Raw genomic sequence first — 24,215 nt, 5'->3', positions numbered from 1 at the left:
TGGTACCTTTCACTTAAGCTCTTTAAAATGTCCTCCTTTGCAGTTTAGTTCTCAGCTATTACTGCCCTCTAAGAGTCTGAATCTTGACTTTTACTGTAGCTGTATTTCTGAACAAGTCAGCAGATGCATTTGCCGTAATACCTGAGCCACCTCTGACACTGGCAGTAGGCAACTGTTTGAGGGGCCCCCTCTCATTCCTTTGCCCCTCCTTTTTTGCTTCATGTTTTCTTGGAAATCAAATCATCGATTTCAAGGGATTTGGGGGTGTCGTTTAGCTATACTACCCCTTACCACCCTTTCACAACTCTGAGCTGTCTGTTTTCTATTTTCAGTTGACCAAAAAAAACCGTATGATCTTTTCTGGTTTAATTTCCTGATATGCTGAGAATAGTCTCAAGTCAATGATGTAATTTTAGTAAATAACATAGTGATAGATATCATTGTAAATATCTAAAATGTAAATAATCTGTAAAGCTTTGAGAGAAATCATACATCCCAAGATGTGCCTTTCCAAAGCTGATACCAGAAGCAAGAAATCTGCTCTGTTTCAAAGTATAGAGATCTAAATAAGTTTCTTCATAGTATGCAGGCCTTCCAGCTAATTGCTCTTGTAGCTTAAAGGTTTGGGTTTAATTTTCATACTTGAAATTTATCTCTGCTCCATCAGTGATTTCTTTTTTTTAATTCTCTACCAGAAAATAGTCACTTTTCTGATTCCAGAGTGGGTCAATAGCATTATTGTCTTCAAGCAGAAATTCAGAAAATAACAAATATGTGGCAAAGAATTGCTCAGAGCATGATGTTTAATAATTTTATGTCTTCCTCCAGTTGGGTTCCATAAAGTTGTGGCTAAAGTCAGTCTAATATTGTACATATTTTTAAGTGCTTGGAATAGTGTTCCACTTATATTGATCTGACCTGATATGTGTTGAATTCCATATGCTTCCTAGGAAGGCTTTCCTTAATAAGAAAAATAACTGTGAGATTGTGCTGTTTGCCTCTTTTTCCCTGAGGATGCCAGTGCAATGGAAATCTTATTGGTGCATTTTGCTTGAGGAAATAGCTTACTATCAAAGTTGCTTAAAAATCAATGTTGTTTTTTTTTCACAAAATAAATACATGATTTAAAGCAAAGCATACTGCTACCTGGCTGATAGCATAAAATCTCTATAAAGTTCTGTCATATAAGGGAATATTTAATATTAAAAACAAGCTAGTAATACATTTGGATGTTTGTGCTCTGCTTTCAGAGAAGAGCTCTATGATTCTCCCCCTCTACTCAGCCCTGCTGAGGCCACATCTGGAGTACTGCGTCCAGTTCTGGGCTTCCCAGTACAAGAGGGATGTGACGCTACTGGAGCAAGTCCAGCAAAGGGCTACAAAGATGATTAGGGGACTGGAACATCTCTCTTATGAGGAAAGGCTGAGAGAGCTGGGCCTGTTTAGCCTAGAGAAGAGAAGGCTGAGAGGAGATCTTATCAATGTGTACAAGTATCTGAAGGGAGGGTGTCGAGAGGATGGGACCAGACTCTTTTCAGTGGTGCCCAGCGACAGGACGTGAGGCAACAGGCACAAACTGAAACACAGACAATTCCATCTTAACATGAGGAAATACTTTTTCACTGTGAGGGTGACAGAGCCCTGGAACAGGTTGCCCAGAGAGGTTGTGGAGTCTCCTTCTCTGGAGATATTCAAAACACACCTGGATGCAATCCTGTGCAATGTGCTCTAGGTGACCCTGCTTGAGCAGGGGGGTTGGACTAGATGATCTCCAGAGGTCCCTTCCAACCTCAGCGATTCTGTGATTCTGTTTGGGACTGTTAGTATTCTTGCAAAAACGTATGTTGGTGGATTTGATAGTCACAACTGGCTGAGGAGAGGTGAACTCTCAGAAGTGTAGACTGGTGATGTAATGCCATTAGGAGTTCCCATGTTGAGTTCATACACTCTTAGAGCAGTCACTGCTTAGTCTAGGAAAGAAGTCAGGAAAAGCCTGCCCTAGCTGCTGAGCATGCGCACCTGAAATAAGAAGACTCTAATACTAGCGGGACTGGGGGGAACTCATGGAGCAGGGGAAGAGTAGTCTCCGTTCCAAACGAAGGCATCTGTTCTGAAGCACTTTCAGGGAAAACTAATGTCTGGTTTAAGAAAGAGAGATTTTCTTATAAACAGAGGTGCTGCATTTTATATGCTGTGTCTGACCAGTGCTCTGCCTCCAATACACTAATGGTGTAGAATGATTCTCTTGTGTCTAGGTGTTTCCCTTCTAAGGAAGGTCTGGTACTTTAAATTGACATTGTTGGCTGTTTATTATTTCTGTGCCGTAATATTTTCACCTCTTGAATAAAATCTTTAATGGTGAGGTAATATCTCTTCTTTAAAAATCCCCAAAATCCCAGCCATTTTGTCTTTTAGGCTAAATTGTCCTTCAGGACTTCACATCATTTGCAGTTCTTCTGCTTTAGTGATCAGAATATAAACAAAGTTTCAGCTGGACAGAACTCCACAAGTGCATGTGTCCTAATTTGAAGTCCTACTTCAAACACATTAAGCATAAGTAAAGTTGTATTTCTTCCTTCCCTGCTTTTCTTCCCTCTCCTGTAGCTTTAAAATGCTTCTTAAGTACTGTCCATATGCTTTCAGAATTATGTGTGTCAGAATATTGGTCTTCAAGGTTGATATCATTGTTTGAAAGTTAATGTGCTCTAGATATAACAAATGGCTTTTTTTCCTCTTCCTGGAATACTTGCTAGGTTTTCTTCAAAGAAATTTTCCTGTATATCTTGGAAACTTCTACTAGTTCGTTTGATCATAAATGGATGGTTATACAAACGCTGACACGGATATGCGCAGGTATTAAGGACCTTTTGGTTCTAGTTTTTTGCATTTTTATGCTAAAGAGCAAAACTGAACTTGTCTTTCATTGAATAATCTAGTTTTTGTTTCAAGTTTGACAATGTCACTTTGTTTGTAGATGCCCAGAGCGTAGTGGACATTTATGTGAACTACGATTGTGATTTAAATGCAGCAAACATATTTGAAAGACTAGTTAATGACCTATCAAAGATTGCTCAAGGAAGGGGTAGCCAAGAACTTGGCATGTCCAATGTTCAGGTAAAAATTCTGTCAAACTTTATAAAACGTCAAGTTTCTTGGCATGATAGATTAAAACTAGACTCTCTGTTTCACTAATGTATTTCTTTTGAAATTCATTCCAGGAGTTAAGTTTGCGAAAGAAAGGATTGGAATGTCTAGTGTCAATCTTGAAATGCATGGTGGAGTGGAGTAAGGATCAGTATGTGAATCCCAATTCTCAGACAACACTTGGTAAGATGGGGTGTGTTTGTTCTGGCTTTACTAAAGATGTACTGCAGAAATTTAGTGCATTTTTGCAGCATTTTGATATAGTTGGTTTCTGGTTTTGTAAAAGCTATTGCATTTAAAAAAAAAAGAACAAACTGTTTATAATTTTTGAAGAAGTATTGATAAGTTTGGATGGTTGTCATTTGAACAAGTTGATTTTTTTCATAATTGTCTAAATTCCTGGGAGACTATTATACTGAAAATGACTAAATTCTGTGATTTAATGTATTTCTAATTTTAAGGGCACCATAAAACTTGCATGGCAGATCCCCTAATTTCAAATCTAGTCTGATTTCCAACAGATTAAATTAATGCTAAAGCAAGCTGCATGGAGATTTTTTTTCTTTTTTCTTTTTCTCTTTTTTCTCCTAATACATAGCTATAGGACATCCAGTATTATAAGCAAAATAACTAAATCATGTTTTAGTCTTGTTTCCATCTGACCTGACATGAAAAAGTACCAAGGTTATGCCACAATTTGCAGTTTAAGTGCTTAAAGTTGCTGGCTGAAGTAGTAACATCATTTTTAGAGATGCTAAGCTCTGCTCTCTGTGAACTGAGAGAGAGCACCAGCTACTTGGCATATGTAATCATAAACACTTTTGGGCACCCAGTTTCAAAAACTCTGAATAGTGTGATTTGCTTTAGGTCCAAGTGCAACATCAGACTTGAGAATAAAGGGGAAGATTTGTATTTGGGTTTCTGAGGTGTTGCTTCTATTTTTTTGCAAGTGCTTCAAAATTACAATTGTAATTTAAAGCTTAAATTTCAGATATGTGTCGTACTGAAAGAATCACAGAATGGTTGAGGTTGGAAGGGACCTCTGGAGATCATCTAGTCCAACCCCCCTGCTCAAGCAGGGTCACCTAGAGCACATTGCACAGGATCGCATCCAGGCAGGTTTTGAATATCTCCAGAGAAGGAGACTCCACAGCCTCTCTGGGCAACCTGCTCCAGTGCTCTGTCACCCTCACAGTGAAGAAGTTTTTCCTCATGTTCAGATGGAAGTGTCTGTGTTTCAGTTTGTGCCTGTTGCCTCGTGTCCTGTCGCTGGGCACCACTGAAAAGAGTCTGGTCCCATCCTCTTGACACCCTCCCTTCAGATACTTGTACACATTAATACGATCCCCCCCTCAGTCTTCTCTTCTCCAGGCTAAACAGGCCCAGCTCTCTCCCTTGATATATTGTAATGGATTTTTTTAGGTTATTTTCCCAACCTAAACAAAGGCAGAATGTTTATATAAAAATAAATAGATCACTGAAGATACCATAGTAACTTTTAGAAGTCTTCAGAGAGGATTTGAAGAATAATTGAAGAATAAACTCTGTTTTTTATTTTGTTTCACTGTGCATGTATTTTTTATGTATGTAACTTTTCACCCCACCACCAATTTGTAGGCCAAGAAAAACCCACAGAACAGGACAGCAATGAAACCAAACACCCTGAGACAATTAACAGATATGGAAGCTTAAATTCCCTGGATTCTACGGCTTCGTCAGGAATTGGCAGTTACAGCACACAGATGTCTGGCACTGACAACCCAGAGCAGTTTGAGGTCCTAAAGCAACAAAAGGAAATAATAGAACAAGGAATTGACTTGTGAGTGCCCCTTTATCACCCATGGGAGGGTGGATTCTTTCGGAGCTATGAAGATTCCTGGGTTTTTCTTCCTTCTCCTCATAAATACTCATCTTGTGTTAGGAAAAAAAACTCTGGATGTAACAGCACTTCCTCTGGTGAAAGAGTGCTGAATGGTGTTCCCTTTGGAGCCTGTCAACAGTGTTTTGTGTTAACCTAATTCCTCACAGCTAGAAGATGAGTACTCTGAATGTTTGTTCTTTTTTCTCCAGACCTGCTTGTCTAAAAATAAGGTTTTTATATTTGGATAAAAAGTACATTGAACTCATGCGATCAGTTGAATACTGCCTGTTTTGCTTTACACGTTACTCATGGAAGTGCCTATATGCTTAAGATGATGTTCCCTGTAATTTGTAAACTTGTCATAGTTTGAAGCAGAGGATAATGTAATTTCTCAGTGGAGTCTGACATTAACCTTTCATGTGATTTCATCCTTGTCACCTCACCTCCTCAGCAAAGTCACTTTATGCAAAAATAAAAATTTTCCTTAGTAAAGATTTCAGTCCCCAAACAAACATGGCTTAGTCCTTTAGGGTCTCAGTTTCTTTCGGTCACTTGGTCTCTTGTCCAATCATTTTTCATTCATTCATTTATTGTCATTCTTGCAGGCTACTGATGGATTTCGTAAGCATTTCACCAAGATTAAAATAAAAAACAATAAAACACAATTATTCCTTTCCAAACTAAGATTATGAGTTTGCATGGAATATTTTTTTACACACACACACACGTGTGTGTACACATGTATCCGTGTGTGTATATTTACATACCTATATATGTATACACACACACATACATTTCTGTAACTTGCAATGAACCTGGAATTTCAGTTAGTTTTAGTTAGATTGCAGGAGAGTAGAAACTGCATCCTAGACCAGAGTAAACAATAGTACTTAGCTCTCTGGATCAGAGGGTAGATTAATTTCATTGCATAGTGGATTCGAAGACTTGATACCCTTTTTACTGGGAGTTGCTTGGATGCCATGATGGCAGTTGCCTAGGAAAGAGGAAGAGGAAGCTGTTTACAGGGAGGGGGAAAGATAAAGGGAAGGAATAATAATAATATAAAGGAATAATTTGTTCCTACCTAATACATAGTTTGATAAAGGAAAAAATGTTTAACTAATATGCCAATTTTGATATCTCATCCAAGACTGTTGAATTTTTTTTGATGAAGCAGGTATGGCTGTGTGCACAGATAAAAGGGTTCACTCTCATTCCGTGTTGATCTTGATTGTACAGATTCAATAAGAAGCCAAAGAGGGGGATACAGTACCTACAAGAACAAGGAATGCTCGGCACTACCCCGGAAGATATTGCTCAGTTCTTGCATCAAGAGGAAAGATTAGATTCAGTAAGGAGACTGTTCTGCTAATCCCTGATGTTTGTTTTTGCTCATGCTGATGTTTTTATACTAACTGAAAATCGTATTAGAGTGTTCTAAGGTATATAATATGTACAAGGAAAAAGAAGAAAAGGAAACTTCCCTCTTTCAAAACTGTATGCGCAAAGAATTTGAAGTATGTGAGAGCGCTGCATCCTGTACTATACACACCTTGCAGTTCAGTGGGAATATGAAGTAAATGGCTGATCTACCTGAGCTGACTCAGGACTTGTATTTAGTTGCTAGTATATAGCTAGGAGCAGCTTACTAAACTGTATTTCCTTCAGCCCAGTAAGGGAGAGCCACAGATAACTATCCCTCAGAGATGGCTAAAAAATAGTCTGGTGCAACAACATGAAAAACATTCTTTGCTTCCTCCCAAAGGAAAAGTATTTAAGCTCGATCAGTTCTTTGATTTGGTTTACAGCAACTGCTCAGCTGTTGCTGGACTTGAGAGGATCCTGCACCATCAAGCTGAGGAGACTGAGAATGTGTTATGCTGGTATTGTTGCAGAAGACTTGGCTTTCTCAAACAACAGCCTGTGTGTTCTGCCTAGTAGCCACCCTCATGGTTTTCCATACGAGGGCTAGCACAATCCCGTGCTTGCAGCTATGACTGGAGTTACAAGCTTCAGCCAAGAGCTTAGAATCGCAGTTTACATATACAGACACCTTTTTCTGAATGCACAGTATTTTTCATTGTACTGTGTTGCTGTGATAGGGATCTGCTGGACGTATTTGAGTACCAGTTGGTTGTATTTGAGCTCTGTACTGTAGTGGGAGTAAAGTCAAGGCTTTAGTAAACTTTTCATTCCAAGAGTAAGTTTCCTAACTACCCAAAGCATTGCAGCAGAGAACAGCACAGTCATTGGTAATATTCACTTGTTCTTGTGCACGCATGGCCTCTAACAGAATGAAATGGTACGGGAGTAAAATCAGAGAAGGGGGAAAGTAGGCAGTCTTGAGCACATAAAAGAACATTATGATGGAGTGTATGGCTAAAATATGCTGCTTTAGCGAGTAGAGGAGAATCAGGAATATGTCATAGTTAACTACATGCAGGCCTCTCTTTCTGTGGAACATATGGGCAGTATGTCTCTGTTCTCACTTCACCAGTGTTTTCCAGTGTGAATGCACTAGTTTGTCTCTTTCTGTTCTTATTTTAGACTCAGGTTGGGGAGTTCCTGGGAGACAACGATAAATTTAACAAAGAAGTCATGTATGCGTATGTAGACCAACACGACTTTTCAGGAAAGGATTTTGTTTCAGCTCTGCGTATGTTTCTAGAGGGATTTCGTCTTCCAGGAGAGGCTCAAAAAATTGATCGCCTAATGGAGAAATTTGCTGCTAGATATTTAGAATGTAACCAAGGGTAAATAATACTTTATTTTTCAGAACTTTGGAAAGCTGAATAATAAGTAAAAGTTGCTAATATATTACTTCACTCTTTTTTTTTTTTTTTTCTCCTCCCCCACATCAGGCAAACTCTTTTTGCTAGTGCAGACACCGCGTATGTCTTAGCTTACTCAATTATCATGTTGACAACAGATCTTCACAGTCCGCAGGTATGTTGCTAGAAAAAATTGGTATAATTCATAGTATTTTAACTTTCAGATATCGTGACACTGTAGCTGTAAAACCTTGATGTTCGATGCATTTAAGAAATACAGTTGCTTAGATCTGCGCACCTTTTAAGTAATAGCATTGTGTTTCATGGGTATTGAGGTTTTTAAGTTGTTTTGGTTAGACATTTCTGTAAGGTATCATTTCCATACCATGTACTGAGTAGGTATTGTATGGATTTGCTTTCATATTACAGCACTCACAGTAGTGATCTAACCTACAGTCAAAGCCATAACTTATGTAACTATTTACCCATAGATTTTAACACAAATCTGCTCTTGATTTCAGTCACCTTAAAAAAAAAAAAAAAAAATGCAGCTCTGTTTTGATAAATACCTGTAGTGCATTGCATTCAAAGTTGTAATGATTAGCCATCATCAATCATTTAGACAATATCTCGAAAAAGTGTATAGGTTTGTATTTAAAATAAATAGCCTAGACTATATGACAAATTAAAACACAAATTCCAATTTGTTGTAATTGACGGCTAATTAAACTGCAGATCCTACTTGAATGCTTATGAGTGGTGTAATTCCCATTTGGCCTTGCATGATTTTGTAGATTTGACAATGTAGTCTTACTGGCTACTTAAATTTCTTCTGAATCAGCAGGTTCATTCTTTGTGGTAACTTCTCATCTGTTTGGCAGCTTTGTAGACAGCATTGTAACTGCTAAAAACTTGTGTCAATTGTTCATGTTAATAGCTTCTTTCTGGATTTCAGGTAAAGAATAAAATGACAAAGGAACAGTATATTAAAATGAATAGAGGTATCAATGACAGTAAAGATCTACCTGAAGAATATTTGTCTGCTATCTATAATGAAATAGCAGGAAAGAAGATTTCAATGAAAGAAACAAAAGAATTAACGATACCCACAAAATCCAGTAAGCAAAGTAAGTAGTTGCAGTGGTAGGTTTTTCCAAAATGTTGGCTCTTCAGTTTTGTTATCTATTTGAAATAAGAGAAAATCAAACCAGCACCGCTTACCTAACTCCAAATGAGTCCTAACTTTTTATTTCTTTTTTTTTTTTCCTTTTAACTTAAAAATGCATGACCTTCAAATCTGCATTAAATGCAACTGTTTGTTTCCCCATCACTATGCCTATGAATGCATAGTATTTGGTACATTTCTCATAGAGAAAATAGGTTTTGGTGTTGAGCAACTCCGTAAATACATATGAGGGCTTTGAGTTAATAGTGTGGCTGATAGGCACAGTGCAGAACAAACACAGTGGTTGTGCCCTCTATTTTTAGGGTGACCATTGTATTTTCTGCCAGTAGGCCCTCTTACTTCTCCAAAAATCTTGGTTTATTTGGTTTACAGAGCCCTGATTTTACTACACTTTTAAAATTAGCTTTTCTTCTCTCAAATACCAGAAAAAAAGTTTTGTGTTTTGCACAGTGTGAAGATTCAGGTGTTCTTAATTCTAGTTTTCTACAGACAACATTGGAGAGAGACTTGGCTTCTTCCCAACATAGTCAAATTTGTATACTTTTAAGTAAGGCCTAAGTTAGCCTTATGAATAGATAGCTTACAGGAAATTTGCATCTGGAAAAAAGAATCCATCTGATTTTTCAATAATCATTCAATTAATGTAATGTTTTCATTATAATTTTATAGAAGTTAATTGTTATACTTGGGTTTCTCTCTTTTGGTGAGATGAAGGTTCCATTACTGAAATGGTGATAAGGTAGTCCTCTCTGCTGGAGAAAAGGATTATTTTTATTCTTGTTTTCTGTGGAGATGAATTGCTACAAAACTTCTGTTTGCTTTTGAGTTTAGCTGAGTGGATGTATCATGTTGGATATTTATGCTGTCAGTTGAGGTGATGGAGAAGGAATGCTTTATGTGCAAATTTTGAACTTCCATGTAGGATTAAAAATAGTTTACATTTCATATGTAAGTTTGCCTTGAGTTAGTTTTTGTATCAATATTCTAATAAAAATATCTTGCTAGTATCGTAATTTCAGAAAATAATGACAATGGAAAAGATGTATGGCATTTAAATAACAAAAAATTTTGAAGTACAATATTCCTGGAGACACCACTGCTGAAGATGCACAAATGTAAAGAGAAAAAAATGTGTTTGCAGGTGTTGCTAGTGAAAAGCAGAGAAGACTCTTATACAATTTGGAAATGGAACAAATGGCTAAAACAGCTAAAGCTCTTATGGAGGCGGTGAGCCATGTTCAGGCACCTTTTACTAGTGCAACACACCTGGAGCATGTGAGACCCATGTTTAAGGTGAGCTGTGTGTTTAGGTATTTAACTAGAATTTTACATAGTTTCTCCATAATGCAAAATGCTGATTGTGATAGGATTTGTTGAAAATATGAAAGATTTGTATCTACCGCATTTGATTATTTTACAATTATTTAACTTGCAGCAGGAAAGAAAGAACTTTGAGCCTTCTACTCCAATTTCATTTACCATTGGATTTAAGAAATTTCTATGCTGATAGAAGAAATCTTGATATAATGGAGGAGTTATGAGTGGTATATCAGGGGGAGAAAAGTGTGAAGAGTGATTAAAAACTTGCAAGAAGAGATTTTTATTTCAGGTATACAGGCATAGTTAAAACAACAGTTTTATAAAAGTGAGAAATGACTCATCTTGGTGTTTGAATGTCTCCTGCTCCTGAAGGAGATTACTTCATTGCATTTTGGGGGGGCAAGTAAACTTTTGGCTAATCGTGCCTATTGCAAATAGAATTGCAAATTAATATTTCAAAAAAGGCTAGGAGGGCCATATAGTTTTGGGGGAGATAGCTAAACCTATATTAAACCATTGTTCTAAACACCTGTCTTTACCATTGCATAGGTGCAAGCTATCTCCAACACAAATGCCTTTTCCATGCAAGCAGTTCAGATTTATAGGTACGGAGTATGTCCAATAGAGATCTACATCCAAGTATGCTTTTGGATGCGGTCTTTGGCTTAACTAAATTTCAGTAAACTGCCACTGAAAAGAAATTTTGTACTTTTCCCATGTGCTCTCATTTGCAGTCCTTGTGCCACCGGCAGGGCTCATCTGACTCTTGTGAACTGCTGCAGGGAGTTAAATTCCAGAAAACTACTGTTACAGATTGTTCCCTGAAATGACTTGCTGTGAGATCAGACTGAGCTCCAGGCCCTCACTGAAGAGGCAGTGGGGATCTAGGAGTAAGATTGCTATCTGTGAGGCAAATTTCTTAAGTTGTTTATCATCCTATTAGTAAAAGTAGATCAATACTCCGTTTGTACAGAAAAATGCTAAATCAAGTTCTTATTTAGGATCTACTTTCAGGGTATCACTTAGCAGAGGTGCACTGAACATAATTTCTCTCTATTGACTTCTTAAATGCTGAAATAAAAAAAATTCAAATACAGGCATCTGTAAAATTCATAGACTTTTTTCCATAAAATACCAACCTTATTACTCTGACATTCCTAGCCTCTAATATCTGAAAAGTATGTCTGCAAAATACTTTTTTTTTTCAAAAGAAGTGCAAAATGAAGCATCTGTGTAAATTACCAGTCTCTATATCATTTGTGGAGGTCATAAGACTTCCAAATCTTCTTGCTTTAAGGTGTCCATAAACTAATTTAAGTACTGATAATGTGATCTGTTGAGCAGAGATCTCTCTTCTCAAAAAAAAAGTGAGAACTGTGAAAGTAAAGAATATTAAATTTCATATTGACTGTTTTATTTCAATTTCAGGAAAACTTTATAAATCTGTAGGTATAGCCTTTACCTATTGATGCCAGAGTGAAATTTATCGTTACAAGTAGATTTGCTAAATTATAAAAACAGAACAAAAATTCACTGTATGCCGAATCTAAGCACCTTGAATCAGCATGTTTACTTTAGAGGATTAATTTTAATGATGAAATGACATTTAATGACAAAACAGTCTATTATAAATAATAGCCTAAATCTAATCATAAAGCATACTGTACAGATCTCAAAATAGTTTGTTACAGAAGAAAGAATTTTGATTTTGAGATTTTAAGATTAGTTTGTAGAAATGAAAAATAAAACAATGAAATCCTCCTAAAAAGGGAGTGAAGTCCTGGATCTAGCAGTATGTCTGGTTTCTCTAATTATCTCCCAGAGTTGTGGTTTGGTGTATTGAAGTTTTGAATACTTTTCTGAAGTAGTTGCTTTTGAAATTGCTGGCTTAAATGAAACCAAGCTGTGTTGCATCGCTTTGATATGAAAGTAAGTGTGAAGTCTGTTGCTGCCTGCTGTTCCTATCAACTGTGTATAGCACCTGGGGTGATTTCAGGTAGTTACTTCTAAAACTCTTCTGGATGCCCTGGGGTTTCCTCCAGCTTGTGTGGTGGACATTCATAACCACGTGTAATTATGGTAGGATCCTCTGCATCTTCTGATCAGTTTTTCTGCCTGTGGGAGAGGGAGCCTTGACCACAAGGACAGGACCATGTGAGCTCTTCTGCAATAGCTTTTGTTTAGTTGAGCATATTACTCCCTCTCAGTCCCTCTTAAGGCAAGCGGCATGGGGAACTTCAGCCATGGGTTTGGACGCAAAAAGATGGAGAACCAAGAACGACAAAATCAGAGTAGAGAGGTCGGGGAAAGAATGGTAGCTTGTCTTGTATTGTTACTGTCTTGTAGTGGTTTCACCTAGATTAGTAAAAGCGTGGTACAATAGGGCAACATCGTTTATTCTTTTTCCTGTATTGTCAGGACATACTGAGTATGTAGGTTCCTTTAGGATGAAAAGTATTGTCCACTTTGGAATTGAACATGTTGGTTCTTGTCACAACTATTGACTCCACCTTTATTCTAACTGTGCAAAATATCCCTGTGGCACAGATAAATGTTATCCAGGTAATATTAAAACTGTAATAGATGTCTGACTGGCATAACTTTGGGGGTTTTTCAGCACTCTGAAGATGGTTGTTTTGGTTGGTTGCTTCAGGTGGAGGAGAGTGGTTTTTGGGGGAGCATCCATCTGCATTACTTTGTGTCCTATGTTGTATGTTTCATATCACTTCTCACCATTTCTTTTTTGCAACAGGTAACATCAAAGTTAATGATATTGGTTGAGGACTGAATTTACATTTTAGAAAGATGTTGAAACTTACAATATTCGTTGTCTTCAAATACTAACGGTTGATAATGTAACCTTTATTTCGCATGTGTTGTAGTTGGCATGGACACCTTTCCTAGCTGCATTCAGTGTGGGTCTGCAGGACTGTGATGATACAGAAGTTGCTTCTCTTTGCTTGGAAGGTATACGATGTGCTATCAGGATTGCTTGCATTTTCAACATTCAGGTAATATAAAAAACTATGATTGTGACAATACTGTGATTTATGTACAAGCATAGTGTTAGTATGGTTCTCGGAGTCGGTTCTCTCGTTGCTGAAGCTATGCATTGCAATACTAAGAGGCTGCCTAGTTCCAGGATTACTGCTTTGTCTCATTTTTTTGACTGAAATTTTTCAGTTTTAAATAGTGACGTTTTAATTTTTGTAGTAAGTTCTGTCATGCTAATATATTGGATTTTCATTTCCCCACAAGTGACTATTTTTTGTCAAAGTACTTTCCTTTTTAGCTTTGTTATTTTAAATGATGTTTCTTAAAATGAGTCTTTCTATCCTATTTCAGAATTAAATAATATCTCTATGAACTGTTTGAAATATTGTCTTCAACTTCAGAGAAATGATACTATTCTAATACTTGTATAATTGGATACCATTTTAACCTTTATGTCACTGGAAATGTCATTCCTGATACAGCGCATTAATGCATCTTGCATTAAGCACAATGACCAGTATTCCAGACTGGCTCTGGGAGATAATGCCCATTAAACCTGGGCATCGCTGTGCTGGTTTTGGTTTGTTTGTCTTGAGTCCCCCCGTTCCCCTTCCACTTTAATCTCATAGCTAGTGAATATTCTTTTATTGTAAACCATTAGTTAATAAATGGAGTACTGGTCTGCCATAAACCCTTTGTAAGCACAAGTGAAGACATGGAGGGAAGAATTTGTGTTTGCCATTGCATTATGTCATGTGCATACTGAAAACATTTTAAAAAATCCTTTATTAGAATAACTTCAAACAAAATAGCTTGAACTATGATACTATAGTGAATGCTTTCTGTTCCCTCCCCCCTTGCACTTTGATTTAGCAAATTAGATAATTTTTTATCACTAATGTGGTAAGGCATATTCAGAGCTCTGATAACAGCTGATTTAAAAAAGCAGTTTTGAGATAATGTAAGGTCTCCTTCCTCTGTCTTTCCCCTTCAGTTTTTTCTTCTTTTCTGGCCTGAAGCAGACTGCCTTAAAAGTCTGATGAACAAGGCCTTGCCTGGCTCAGAGAAATGGACATTCCTGTCATTTCTGTTTCTGAATCGCAAAAGTGAAAGCGGTAGGAATATCAGTTTCTGCAGCTGCCAGAGTTAGCTCCCAGTCCCGCAGCGGCCTGCCCGGGGTGGGCAGGGGAAGGAGATACTTGCTGTAAGATCACCATGCTCCAAGAACACGTGTTTGAGCTAGCTTAAGGATCTTCTCTGGAAGCAGTTTTCTCTTGTGCCAAACTGGTGCTGGCAACTTTCCTGTTTGATTGAGTAAACATATACAAGGTTAAGATCAGTGTCTAAGAACAGTTAACGCTAGTTTATGCACGTTGAGAGATAACGAAGTGAAGTGCTGGCTTTCAGTTTTATGAAAGTTCCCTAAGCACACAATATAATTTTAACTATGCATGCTCACCTCTGACTACCAAAAAAAAAACCTCAGTTAAAAATTCTGGTTTTCCTTATTTATGCTTTTACTCTGAGACTGTAGCACAATCTGGTTTTTGTCTTTAAGCATCTGGAACAAGATAGGCATCAAAAGGATACACTTAATTTGCATATCTCATCTGTTTTCACTTTCCGGTTGATGGACACGTTGCTTAATTGTTGTTCTCCTCTTCTACTTTGAAGACTTAGAAAAATGATGAATTACTTTTTCTTCCTCTGTATGAGACAGTGGGGGAATGTAACACCCCTTGTTGATAGGAGAGAAGACATTTTCTCTTACGGAAGATGTATGACTTGCAGACGCCAGAGCTTATTTGTCTAGTACACTCAACATGAAACTTCGTTTTTTCTGTGCTGATACTTCAGTTGCTGTGCCCTTGCCAGCATGCCTTGTAGTGGTAGCCGGGGTTGAGTATGGCAGCTGTGCTATCTAGTCCTGCAAGAGTCTGTCTTGTGTTGTTGCTTTCTGGTGTGGTATCTGTGTGTTCTCTATGAAACAGACGTTCTTTCTTGAGGTTGTTTTTATTAAATATGTATCTGGTTTTATTATGTGCTCAATGTTTTTAATTTCCAAACAGTCTTAAACATCCAAATGGCTAAAAATAATTCATAGTTGCCATCCATTTCTCTGATTTACAACGATTTGACTTTATCAACTTCGGGTCATACATGACAAGAAAAAAAACACTTGTGAGCTCAACTGTAATCTCCCTTTTACCTTTGTAATAGGTTTGTATGATACCTGAGGACTTTCCTTTGATATGTAGATACCCTATGTATATATATCAGGTACCTACATGCGGAACACCCCTTTTTTGTGCCCTGTTAATATATTTCATCTGCCTGGATTATAAGTCAGTTGCTGTTTACTCACCCACAACAGTGTTATCTCACAAGCTTCTGAGGTGCTCCAAACTGTGTAGGTTAATTCAGATGCATGCTGAGTAGTTTTATGGGTTTGGTAAAATAAACTTTTTAGACATATAATTTAGAATCTGTTGCCAAAAAAACACAGACAACTTGAAGAAGGTAAAACTACTTGAAGGTAGAATCTGCTAAGGCATTGTTTTGAGAGTAGGTCCAGGTGTAGTAGAAGAATACAGAAAGTTTAGCTGAGGAGAAATATTTGGGACTTTTAGCTTTCCTGCTTAGTATTCATTTCCTTCAGAAACAACATCCTGTTCCCCCCAAAAATCCAACTAAACAAAACCCAGCAACCTATGTCTTCTAGGTTGTCAGACTTGACACTTTATGTTCTTGAATGGAGGGACCCTGACTTTTTTTTTTTTTTTTTTAATCCCCTGTTTTACTATAGGAAAAAAGGGAGATCTTCATTATGTAGAAAGCTTTGGAAATTTAGTTGTATGAAGAGAAGATAAATAGTATCATCACTAAAATTTAATGCAGTGATTTTCTTTGTGCACTAAACAAAAGATTTTCTGTGTAATAGAGCTATAGCATTCAGTATTTTAATGTCTGCGATATTTTCTTGGTTGCTAGCAAGATCTTTTAAATAGTTTTTTAAGGAAGGAATTTGGCTTATTGAATAGCGAGGGTGTAGAGATGACATAAGCAAAGCACTCATGCATTGACTTAATTTTATCAGTTTGGTGATACATGTACTTCATCAAACTGTTAGGTACTCAGAACTGTCTTTCTGATTTATGTTTGTCATTGAAACATATGCCATTGAGATAGGAGCATGCCAGTGGAAAGGACTTCCTGGATCATCAAGTTCAGTCGTCTGCTATTGCAAACTACTGTCATGTAAAGCTTTTTTGTGAGCTGAATTACTCCTGTTTAGGTAACTTTGTAATACTGATCTGCAAAATGTGATTGGCTGATTCCTGAGTGGATGTTGATATTAGGTTGAAATCTTCTGTTGAAAGAAGAAAAAGATCAGATTGATTCTAATACAAGGAAGAAACTAAGAAAATACTTATACACAAGACAAACCTTACTTTTTCTCCCTTTCGTAGCTTGAAAGAGATGCCTATGTCCAAGCATTAGCAAGATTTACGTTACTTACAGTGAGCTCTGGTATTACTGAAATGAAACAGAAGAATATTGACACCATTAAAACACTCATCACAGTGGCTCATACGGATGGAAACTATTTAGGAAACTCCTGGCATGAGGTACAAGAGTCATTTGTTCTTAAACTTTAAGAAAATGCGTGTACTGATTTTGAGCACACTAGTGTGCCTGTTTGTGCATGCACACAGTGTTTCCTAGGTAGCGTGCCAAGTATACTTCTGTACATCCATTAGGTAAATTGCACATTATGCACCCAGTTAAATTAGGAAAACATATCCAAGTTTAAAATAAATAAATAAAGTAGTGACAAACAAACACTGTTGTGTTTAAATCACTTTCAGTTTTAGTCAGAAGCCTGAGAGCACTTCTCTGACCTTGAGTGTTTAAAAGAAAAAAATTCTGATTTCTGAAGATGTGCCATTAGAAGAATGTTTAAGAATTTTTTTTTGCTGTTCCAAACTACTTTTTGTTGCCAAGTAACTGCTTTACTCTCTGGATTAGATTCTGAAATGCATCAGTCAACTTGAGTTGGCACAGTTAATAGGAACTGGAGTAAAACCTCGTTACATCTCAGGAACAGTGCGTGGCAGGGAAGGGTCTTTTACTGGAACAAAAGATCAGGCACCTGATGAATTTGCGGGGCTGGGACTTGGTAAGTAATCTTGGTATTAATTACTTCACTTAACAACTGGCTTTGTGCAGGCACAGTTGATTAAAATTTTGCGCCTAGCATTGTCAGTGGCTATCAGGTTCAGAAATGTAACCATAAAGTAGTCCTTTCAAAATTGTGTCTGCATTTGTGTGTTATGGTTTGGTTAGACATCTCTGGAATACTTTTTATTATGTTAAGCATTATTGCTAGGATGGGAGAGTGAGGAACGTAAGAAAAGGATAAATTATTTACTTCCAAGAAGTAAATGCATATATTTATTTTTATTAAAAATATAGCTGACCAAGTTAGAATCCATTGATGCTAGTATGACATGACCAGGTTTAATAATATTGCAAAGTTTGTGTCCCAAGTGCTTTACCTAACAGGCAAGGTAGTATGTGCAGATTAAACATGCTGTTATGGGTGTTTGTGAGAAATAGGTGCGTCAAACCACTAATGAACTAGATAAAATGAATATGATCTAGTTAATGTACTTGTATACTATTTAGAATTATCTAGTTAGTAAAAAACGTGTAATTCTATAAACATGTAACACTTCTGGTAAAACTAGACATTAGAACACCTCTTTAAAAATAAAACTTCAGTCAATTTACTTTCCTGTGATCCCCCCAGAAAAGTATCAAGGTCCTATCTTAATTTCAAGGTTGTGTTTTTATAGGTACAGTTACAGACATACAGGCGTAGGATATGAGGAAACTGTGGAAGAGTCAAGGGAGTATCACCACATTTGATTGTTAGAAAGTGTCGGTTTTAGTATGATGCTTCGAACACCTTTAACCACAGTTGAGCAGAAACTTTGTGTTCCCTTGAGCTTTGTCTTTATGCAACATTTTTGGAGTAATTATGATTATTTTACTAGCTTACCTGACCTTAGCCCTCAAGCAGGCCTTGCTGTCTGGCTTTGTGTCCTCCTCATAGTTTTTCTTAGCTTGCAGTCAATCCTTTTCTCCCTGTGGTGCTCTCCTTTGGCCTGCCTCCATATGTTCTCCGCACCTCACCAGGGGGTGCTGAAGGGAAACCTTGGCAATTAATGCATCTGCCAACATCTCTCATACTGAGATGCTCCTGCTCCTTAATATGTATTCACGATTTTAGCGTTCCCCAGTGACCTATTCAGCTGTGCTATTTCCAAATGCTGGCAGTTCCTCTGTGCTGAAGTGACTAGCCTTTAAAAATTTTAAGTGTTAATAGCTTAAGAATGTAAACTGGTAGTCAGGTGTCTCTAAATCATATTTGTTAGACGCTGGTGTAGATCCAGCTCATAAAGATCTTTTTTCCCTGCCAATTACATTTCTAAGGAAAACAGCCTATGTCTAAATGCATGAAAATATTTCTCTCTGAACTGAAATTCTGGAAAGCTTGTTACAGGGAACACATGAAAATTTAACTATTTTCTCTTTTTTAATAATTTCATTGTAATACTATAGGAAAATGCCTAACTCACTGGAATTTAGTTTTCATACGCTTAATGACTATGTTTTAACAGAGCCCCTTTCTCAGCTTTTTGGGTGTTTTTACTCTTCTCTGTAAATCAGTTACTGCATCACTTTTTTTTTTTGAATTGAATTGAAATCTTTCTAGTTCTAGCTATCTTGGTTTCTTGAGCTCTTGTTTTTTACTGGGATACACAGCATGCTATTTTAGGCCCTACAAAGACCATTAATCATACATTTCTTGATGCATACAACCCAAATACATAACTCTTCCTTTTAGTTTTTTTGTTTTCTCATGATGCAGACATTTTAATTTTCTTTTTACAGTCACTCTGAAGTATCTTTGGGAACTACAGCTTTCTAGCAGTCTTCCTATAAAACTATGTTGCTGTGAAGAACCTGTACTGTATGTACCCATATATACAGACATACATTTTTCAGGAAAATAGTTGCTTGATTAGAGTAAGTGAATTTGCAGTCTGGTGATGCAGAAGTCTCATCTTTCAGACAAACTTACAAAATTAGGCATATGCATAAGCAGTCTAATTTTTTGCAGCATTCACAGCTTCATGCTGAAATAGCTGTTTGTTCCTTTAAAAAAATAAAAATAAAATATTGCTTATTTACTGCCTGAACAGGGATTAAGGTGTGCACTTGACAGGCATGATTTGAATGTCTTCATCACTCTTGCATCATCTCCTTGCTGTGGAGCATTTCTGTTCTGCTTGGAAATTAGAGATATCACAGACACTTGTGTTTTAAAAGTAAAGGAATAAGCATCTGTTCCTTTGTTGCTTTGATCAGAATGTTTTGCTCAGAGTTGTAACTGGGAAGTTTAACTTTCTTCTACTCTCATTTCTATTCATCAGTTTGGAGGACAAAAGCCGCTGCTGTGAGCAAGTAGTATGCAGAGCATAGTGTTTCAGTAACCAGAAATCCTCTTTGGCCAATGGGTATCGGATGAAGCAATTTTTCACAAAGCAGAATTCTGTAGGTGACTGTGTTTGCTGGTGAAATATCTCATAACTGTTGGAATATAAATTCATATCCAAACTATCTGCTGTCTCTTTAGGCTTTCCAGCATTCACCATAAATCCTACAGTGACAAGAAGTCCTCATGCAAACTGGCAGAGGTGGTTAGGGTTATGTGACTTCTTGAAAATACCCCTTCCAATTCAGCTCTCACATAGCTTCTCATGAGATGGGTTTCTTAGCTGACACATTACGTAGATTCAAGCTAATTGATCCTAGCAGATTGTATGCTTAAAAGAGAAGTTTTGATCAAACCCAACAGTGTTACAAGTTGCTGCAACACTAGTGTAAGGTTTTATATGTATGGCAAGGATACTCCACAAATACCCTAGAAAAATACTTCAGATGGGTCGGTTACCTAGATCAGCCAGTCGTCTCCAGCCCCGCTCGGAGTGCGGAGCATAACAAGACGTGGTGGCAGACTTTGGGGAGCTAATCTGACACCGTAACAATTCTTCTGTCTCTGCAAGGCTTTAAGAATAAAACTGCTGGCTTTCTTTGACTATTCTTAGACAGCCTATCGCAAAGATAAAGGTGAACAGAAAAACTAAATACAGGGTAGGTAGAATTACCTAAAATCATTAGATTGTAAAATGTTCTATTTTGTCCTGTTTTTAGGGAAGAGGTTACCATGACTTTCAGAAAGTTGCTCACTGGGGAGTTAGGAATTTCCTAATACGAGCTTTTTCAGTTGTGGGGTACAGTTTCTAGCTTCCAAAACAAATATTTCCATTTTTATTTACTTTTTTCCCCTCATTATTTTTAAGTGGTAATTTTGCTGTACTTCAGAAGTAGCTTTAAGATGAAGTTCTGGTGGAAACTTTTCTCTATGAATGATTAAAAAGAAAACTTACCAGGATGGCTTTACTCAGTTGCTGCTAATAATGTGTGAAAAATTCTCCTTCGTGCAGTATTCCCTATCCTTTGTTATTTATTTTCAGTAGCAGAATTGCCAAAGATCCATTTAAAGATGGAAAGAGGCTCCCCTTATGCTGCTGAAATTTTCTCTCCTTTATCTAGTCATACAGTAGCTCCAAATGTGAACTCTCTTCTGGGAATAATATAGATATATGGGGACAGAGAATTTAGAGGACTTGGTGCAGCATACAGCTATTCACTGAGATGCCCTGCTCATGCATGGGATATTAACAGTGTACCGCTCTTATTGTGAATTAAATATATATTCAGTTATACAGGTAGTGACATGAGTTCCCTTCCTCTTTCTCCCCTCCCCTTTCTCTGTTATCCCTTATGCCTTTTTCAAACTTTGTTCTCTGTAGTTGGTGGAAACGTGGATTGGAAGCAGATAGCAAGTATTCAGGAATCCATTGGTGAAACTAGCTCCCAAAGTGTTGTCGTTGCTGTAGACAGGTATTGTATTACATTTGCTGTTTGCATCTCAGACTTTTAAAACAGTGTTTGAACACCGTGCCCTAATGATAGGAAATTTAGTTATATGAGTATTTGGAATCACTATTCTATAAATGCTACTATATTAAAGTGCTGTTGTGGGGGGTTGTTCTGTTATTGTTTTGTGGTGGTTTTTTTTTTTTCTTTAAGGAGCAGAGATTGTTTGCAGTAAGGAAGAGTAGGAAAATTAGACAAGAAGCCTTTTTAGTGATATAAAATCATTACAGGAGAGTTGCAAAAATGAAGACGGTACCATCTGGTGTATCTTGATTTGCTATATATAAAACATGGCAAATCTTGTTTTACGTTTGTACAGGGAGCATTATTGACGGACCCACTTCTAAATGTAGTTAGCAATTCCTTTCTCTCTTCCAGGCTATGTGGATGGAGTCTGAAATTTCCAAAATTATTGTTCCCATCTTTCTTTCTGTGAATCGTATTCATGCTAACTGGAAATGATCAGGCATAATACATATAAAAATTTTTAGTTTATATCTTACAATACTGATTAGACAAGAATTTTAATGGATCTTGCTCCCTCAGCATGTAAGAAGTCAGAGAGCACCTTGGTCCAAATGGCTGCCAAAGCTGACAGGCACAGTACAAAGTGGTATCGTTCTGCAGGCCTACAAGTGTTTCCATGGTTTGAGCATAGGCAGCAGGATTGATGTCAGTTCGGTAAAAGTTGCTTTATAGTAAAATCACATCAAACTACCTGGAGACTTAATGTCAAACACATGATAGCTCTTTAGGTTTGCAGTGTTTCTCCCTGTTTCACAATGGGAAGTGTTTCAGGTATCTATTTGTTATGGCAAATACAAATCATGGGCTCTGGAGTGGTTAGACTTCTGTATTTGGAGCAGGGCTGAACAGTTTACAAGGTACTTATATTATTCATCAGTCATTGATGGGTGGATAGTACTGCAAACAGTGCTCATGCCCAGTCTCCAGACATACATATGGGAGTAATTTTAAATATTTGAAATGATTGAAATCTTTCTGCTTTTTTACCATGCTCACTTTTTGCCATGATTATTAATCGTTTCTGAATAAATAAAGTAGCTGGGGGTTTATAAAGATACACACTATGCATTTAAAAATTTTTAATGGATGCATTTTTTTAGAAAGTGTAACAATCTCTTAAACTGCACTTTACAGAATATTTACAGGATCTACCAGGTTGGATGGAAATGCTATTGGTAAGTTTTATCTTTTTCTCTGTGAACTACAAAACAGCTTTGTGATGACTTTGAAAAAATATTAAATTAAATTCTGTGATCATTTAACAGTGGATTTTGTCCGCTGGCTTTGTGCTGTATCTATGGATGAACTGCTGTCTGCTACCCACCCTCGAATGTTTAGTCTGCAGAAGATAGTAGAGATTTCTTATTACAACATGGGTCGAATAAGGCTACAGTGGTCTAGAATCTGGGAAGTTATTGGAGATCATTTTAATAAGGTATCCCTGTTAATCATTATACTGCTTGAATTATTAATGCAAATAAATTTTATTTAGAGAGTTGTTTGATGCATTTGTAAAAAAAACAAAAAACAAAAAACCCACAAACTTGCGCACATCTGAATTATGCTGATTTTTCTATCTTTCTGTATAAGTACTTTAAAACAGAAAAATAACCTTAAAGTTGAAAGGCCTGTGAAAAAGCAAAGGTGCACAATATATTAAATGTAAAAGCATTATTTAAGTTATTTATCATGGCCTGTGTAAAACTGGCTGCCTTTAGGTTGTTATGTGTTCTCATTCTTTTGGGTGTTGTGAGAAGTTTGGGATATGAGATCGTTTCCTGTTTAAGTCTGAATTGACTATATATAATGTAAATGTTTGGCATGTATTTTTAATACAGCATTTCGAAGTCTCTCTAGACAGCTTGTTTATTTTTAGGAAACTTTAAATGCTAGAATATGTAATATAGAAAACAGTTGGGGTTCGTTAGAGATTAAAAATTTGGTGAATTAGTGTAACAATGTGGTTTATGGAATTGGCTGTTCTTTCATCTTTTAAAATTTTCCAGTACTGTTCAGATCTCCATTATCAAATGTAAACGCAGCTTGGGCTGAAACCATAAGGTAGAATTCCAAAGCAAACTTACAAGTTTCTACTTACGTTATCAGGTTGGCTGCAATCCCAATGAAGATGTAGCTATTTTTGCAGTAGACTCATTAAGGCAATTATCAATGAAGTTCTTGGAGAAGGGAGAACTTGCTAATTTCCGATTCCAGAAGGACTTCTTAAGACCATTTGAACATATAATGAAGAGAAACAGGTAATAACATACAATTAACTGAATCGCTTGGGCTCATAAGCACTAACTTTTGAAATTAATGTTTCAAATTGCTTTTGTAAAATCAGTTGCTGGAGAAATATACTATTCTAACTGATTATGTAATTTAGTTTAAACAATTACTGTTTGTTATCATCTTAATTTAGGTCTCCTACCATTCGAGACATGGTTGTACGGTGTATTGCACAGATGGTAAATTCTCAAGCTGCTAACATTCGCTCAGGCTGGAAAAATATTTTTTCGGTATTTCATTTGGCTGCCTCGGATCAGGATGAAAGTATAGTGGAACTTGCATTCCAGACTACAGGACACATTGTCAGTGAGTATTGATGATATTCACGGATATCATGGAAGTGTATCTGACTCTGGATGCTGATAAGCTTTGTTTTTCTTTTGAATCTATAGCCTGCGTAGTAAACCTCACTTCTTTAAAACCCATATTTTACACTTTTCAAACAATCCTCTGGGAAAATATTTATGAAGATAATTCAGTAAGATCATTGTCATCCATCTTCCTTTATGCCTTTTAAAATTTTTGATTATTTAAAGTATTCTAAAGTAAA

General features: G+C 36.8%; 1 protein-coding gene across 5 annotated transcripts in view; it reads left to right on the top strand.

Annotated features, from left to right (window-relative positions):
• Positions 1-24,215, top strand: part of ARFGEF1 (ADP ribosylation factor guanine nucleotide exchange factor 1) — a 97,850-nt gene that overhangs the window by 54,496 nt on the left and 19,139 nt on the right. For all 5 annotated transcript variants that reach the window (XM_067290531.1, XM_067290532.1, XM_067290535.1 and 2 more), the window contains 17 exons: positions 2,754-2,853; positions 2,975-3,114; positions 3,219-3,327; positions 4,762-4,963; positions 6,245-6,356; positions 7,553-7,758; positions 7,867-7,951; positions 8,732-8,903; positions 10,104-10,255; positions 13,165-13,293; positions 16,747-16,905; positions 17,306-17,456; positions 21,223-21,313; positions 22,511-22,551; positions 22,642-22,811; positions 23,483-23,634; positions 23,799-23,971. In XM_067290531.1, the coding sequence (XP_067146632.1) occupies positions 2,754-2,853; positions 2,975-3,114; positions 3,219-3,327; positions 4,762-4,963; positions 6,245-6,356; positions 7,553-7,758; positions 7,867-7,951; positions 8,732-8,903; positions 10,104-10,255; positions 13,165-13,293; positions 16,747-16,905; positions 17,306-17,456; positions 21,223-21,313; positions 22,511-22,551; positions 22,642-22,811; positions 23,483-23,634; positions 23,799-23,971 (2,344 nt within the window). The remainder of the gene's footprint in view (positions 1-2,753; positions 2,854-2,974; positions 3,115-3,218; positions 3,328-4,761; positions 4,964-6,244; positions 6,357-7,552; positions 7,759-7,866; positions 7,952-8,731; positions 8,904-10,103; positions 10,256-13,164; positions 13,294-16,746; positions 16,906-17,305; positions 17,457-21,222; positions 21,314-22,510; positions 22,552-22,641; positions 22,812-23,482; positions 23,635-23,798; positions 23,972-24,215) is intronic.

The sequence above is a fragment of the Apteryx mantelli genome, chromosome 2 (genome assembly GCF_036417845.1).
Source record: "Apteryx mantelli isolate bAptMan1 chromosome 2, bAptMan1.hap1, whole genome shotgun sequence".
In the NCBI taxonomy this organism is placed as follows: domain Eukaryota; kingdom Metazoa; phylum Chordata; class Aves; order Apterygiformes; family Apterygidae; genus Apteryx; species Apteryx mantelli.
The sequence above is the reverse complement of the archived record's forward strand: the minus strand, read 5'-3'. Positions and strand labels throughout refer to the sequence as shown.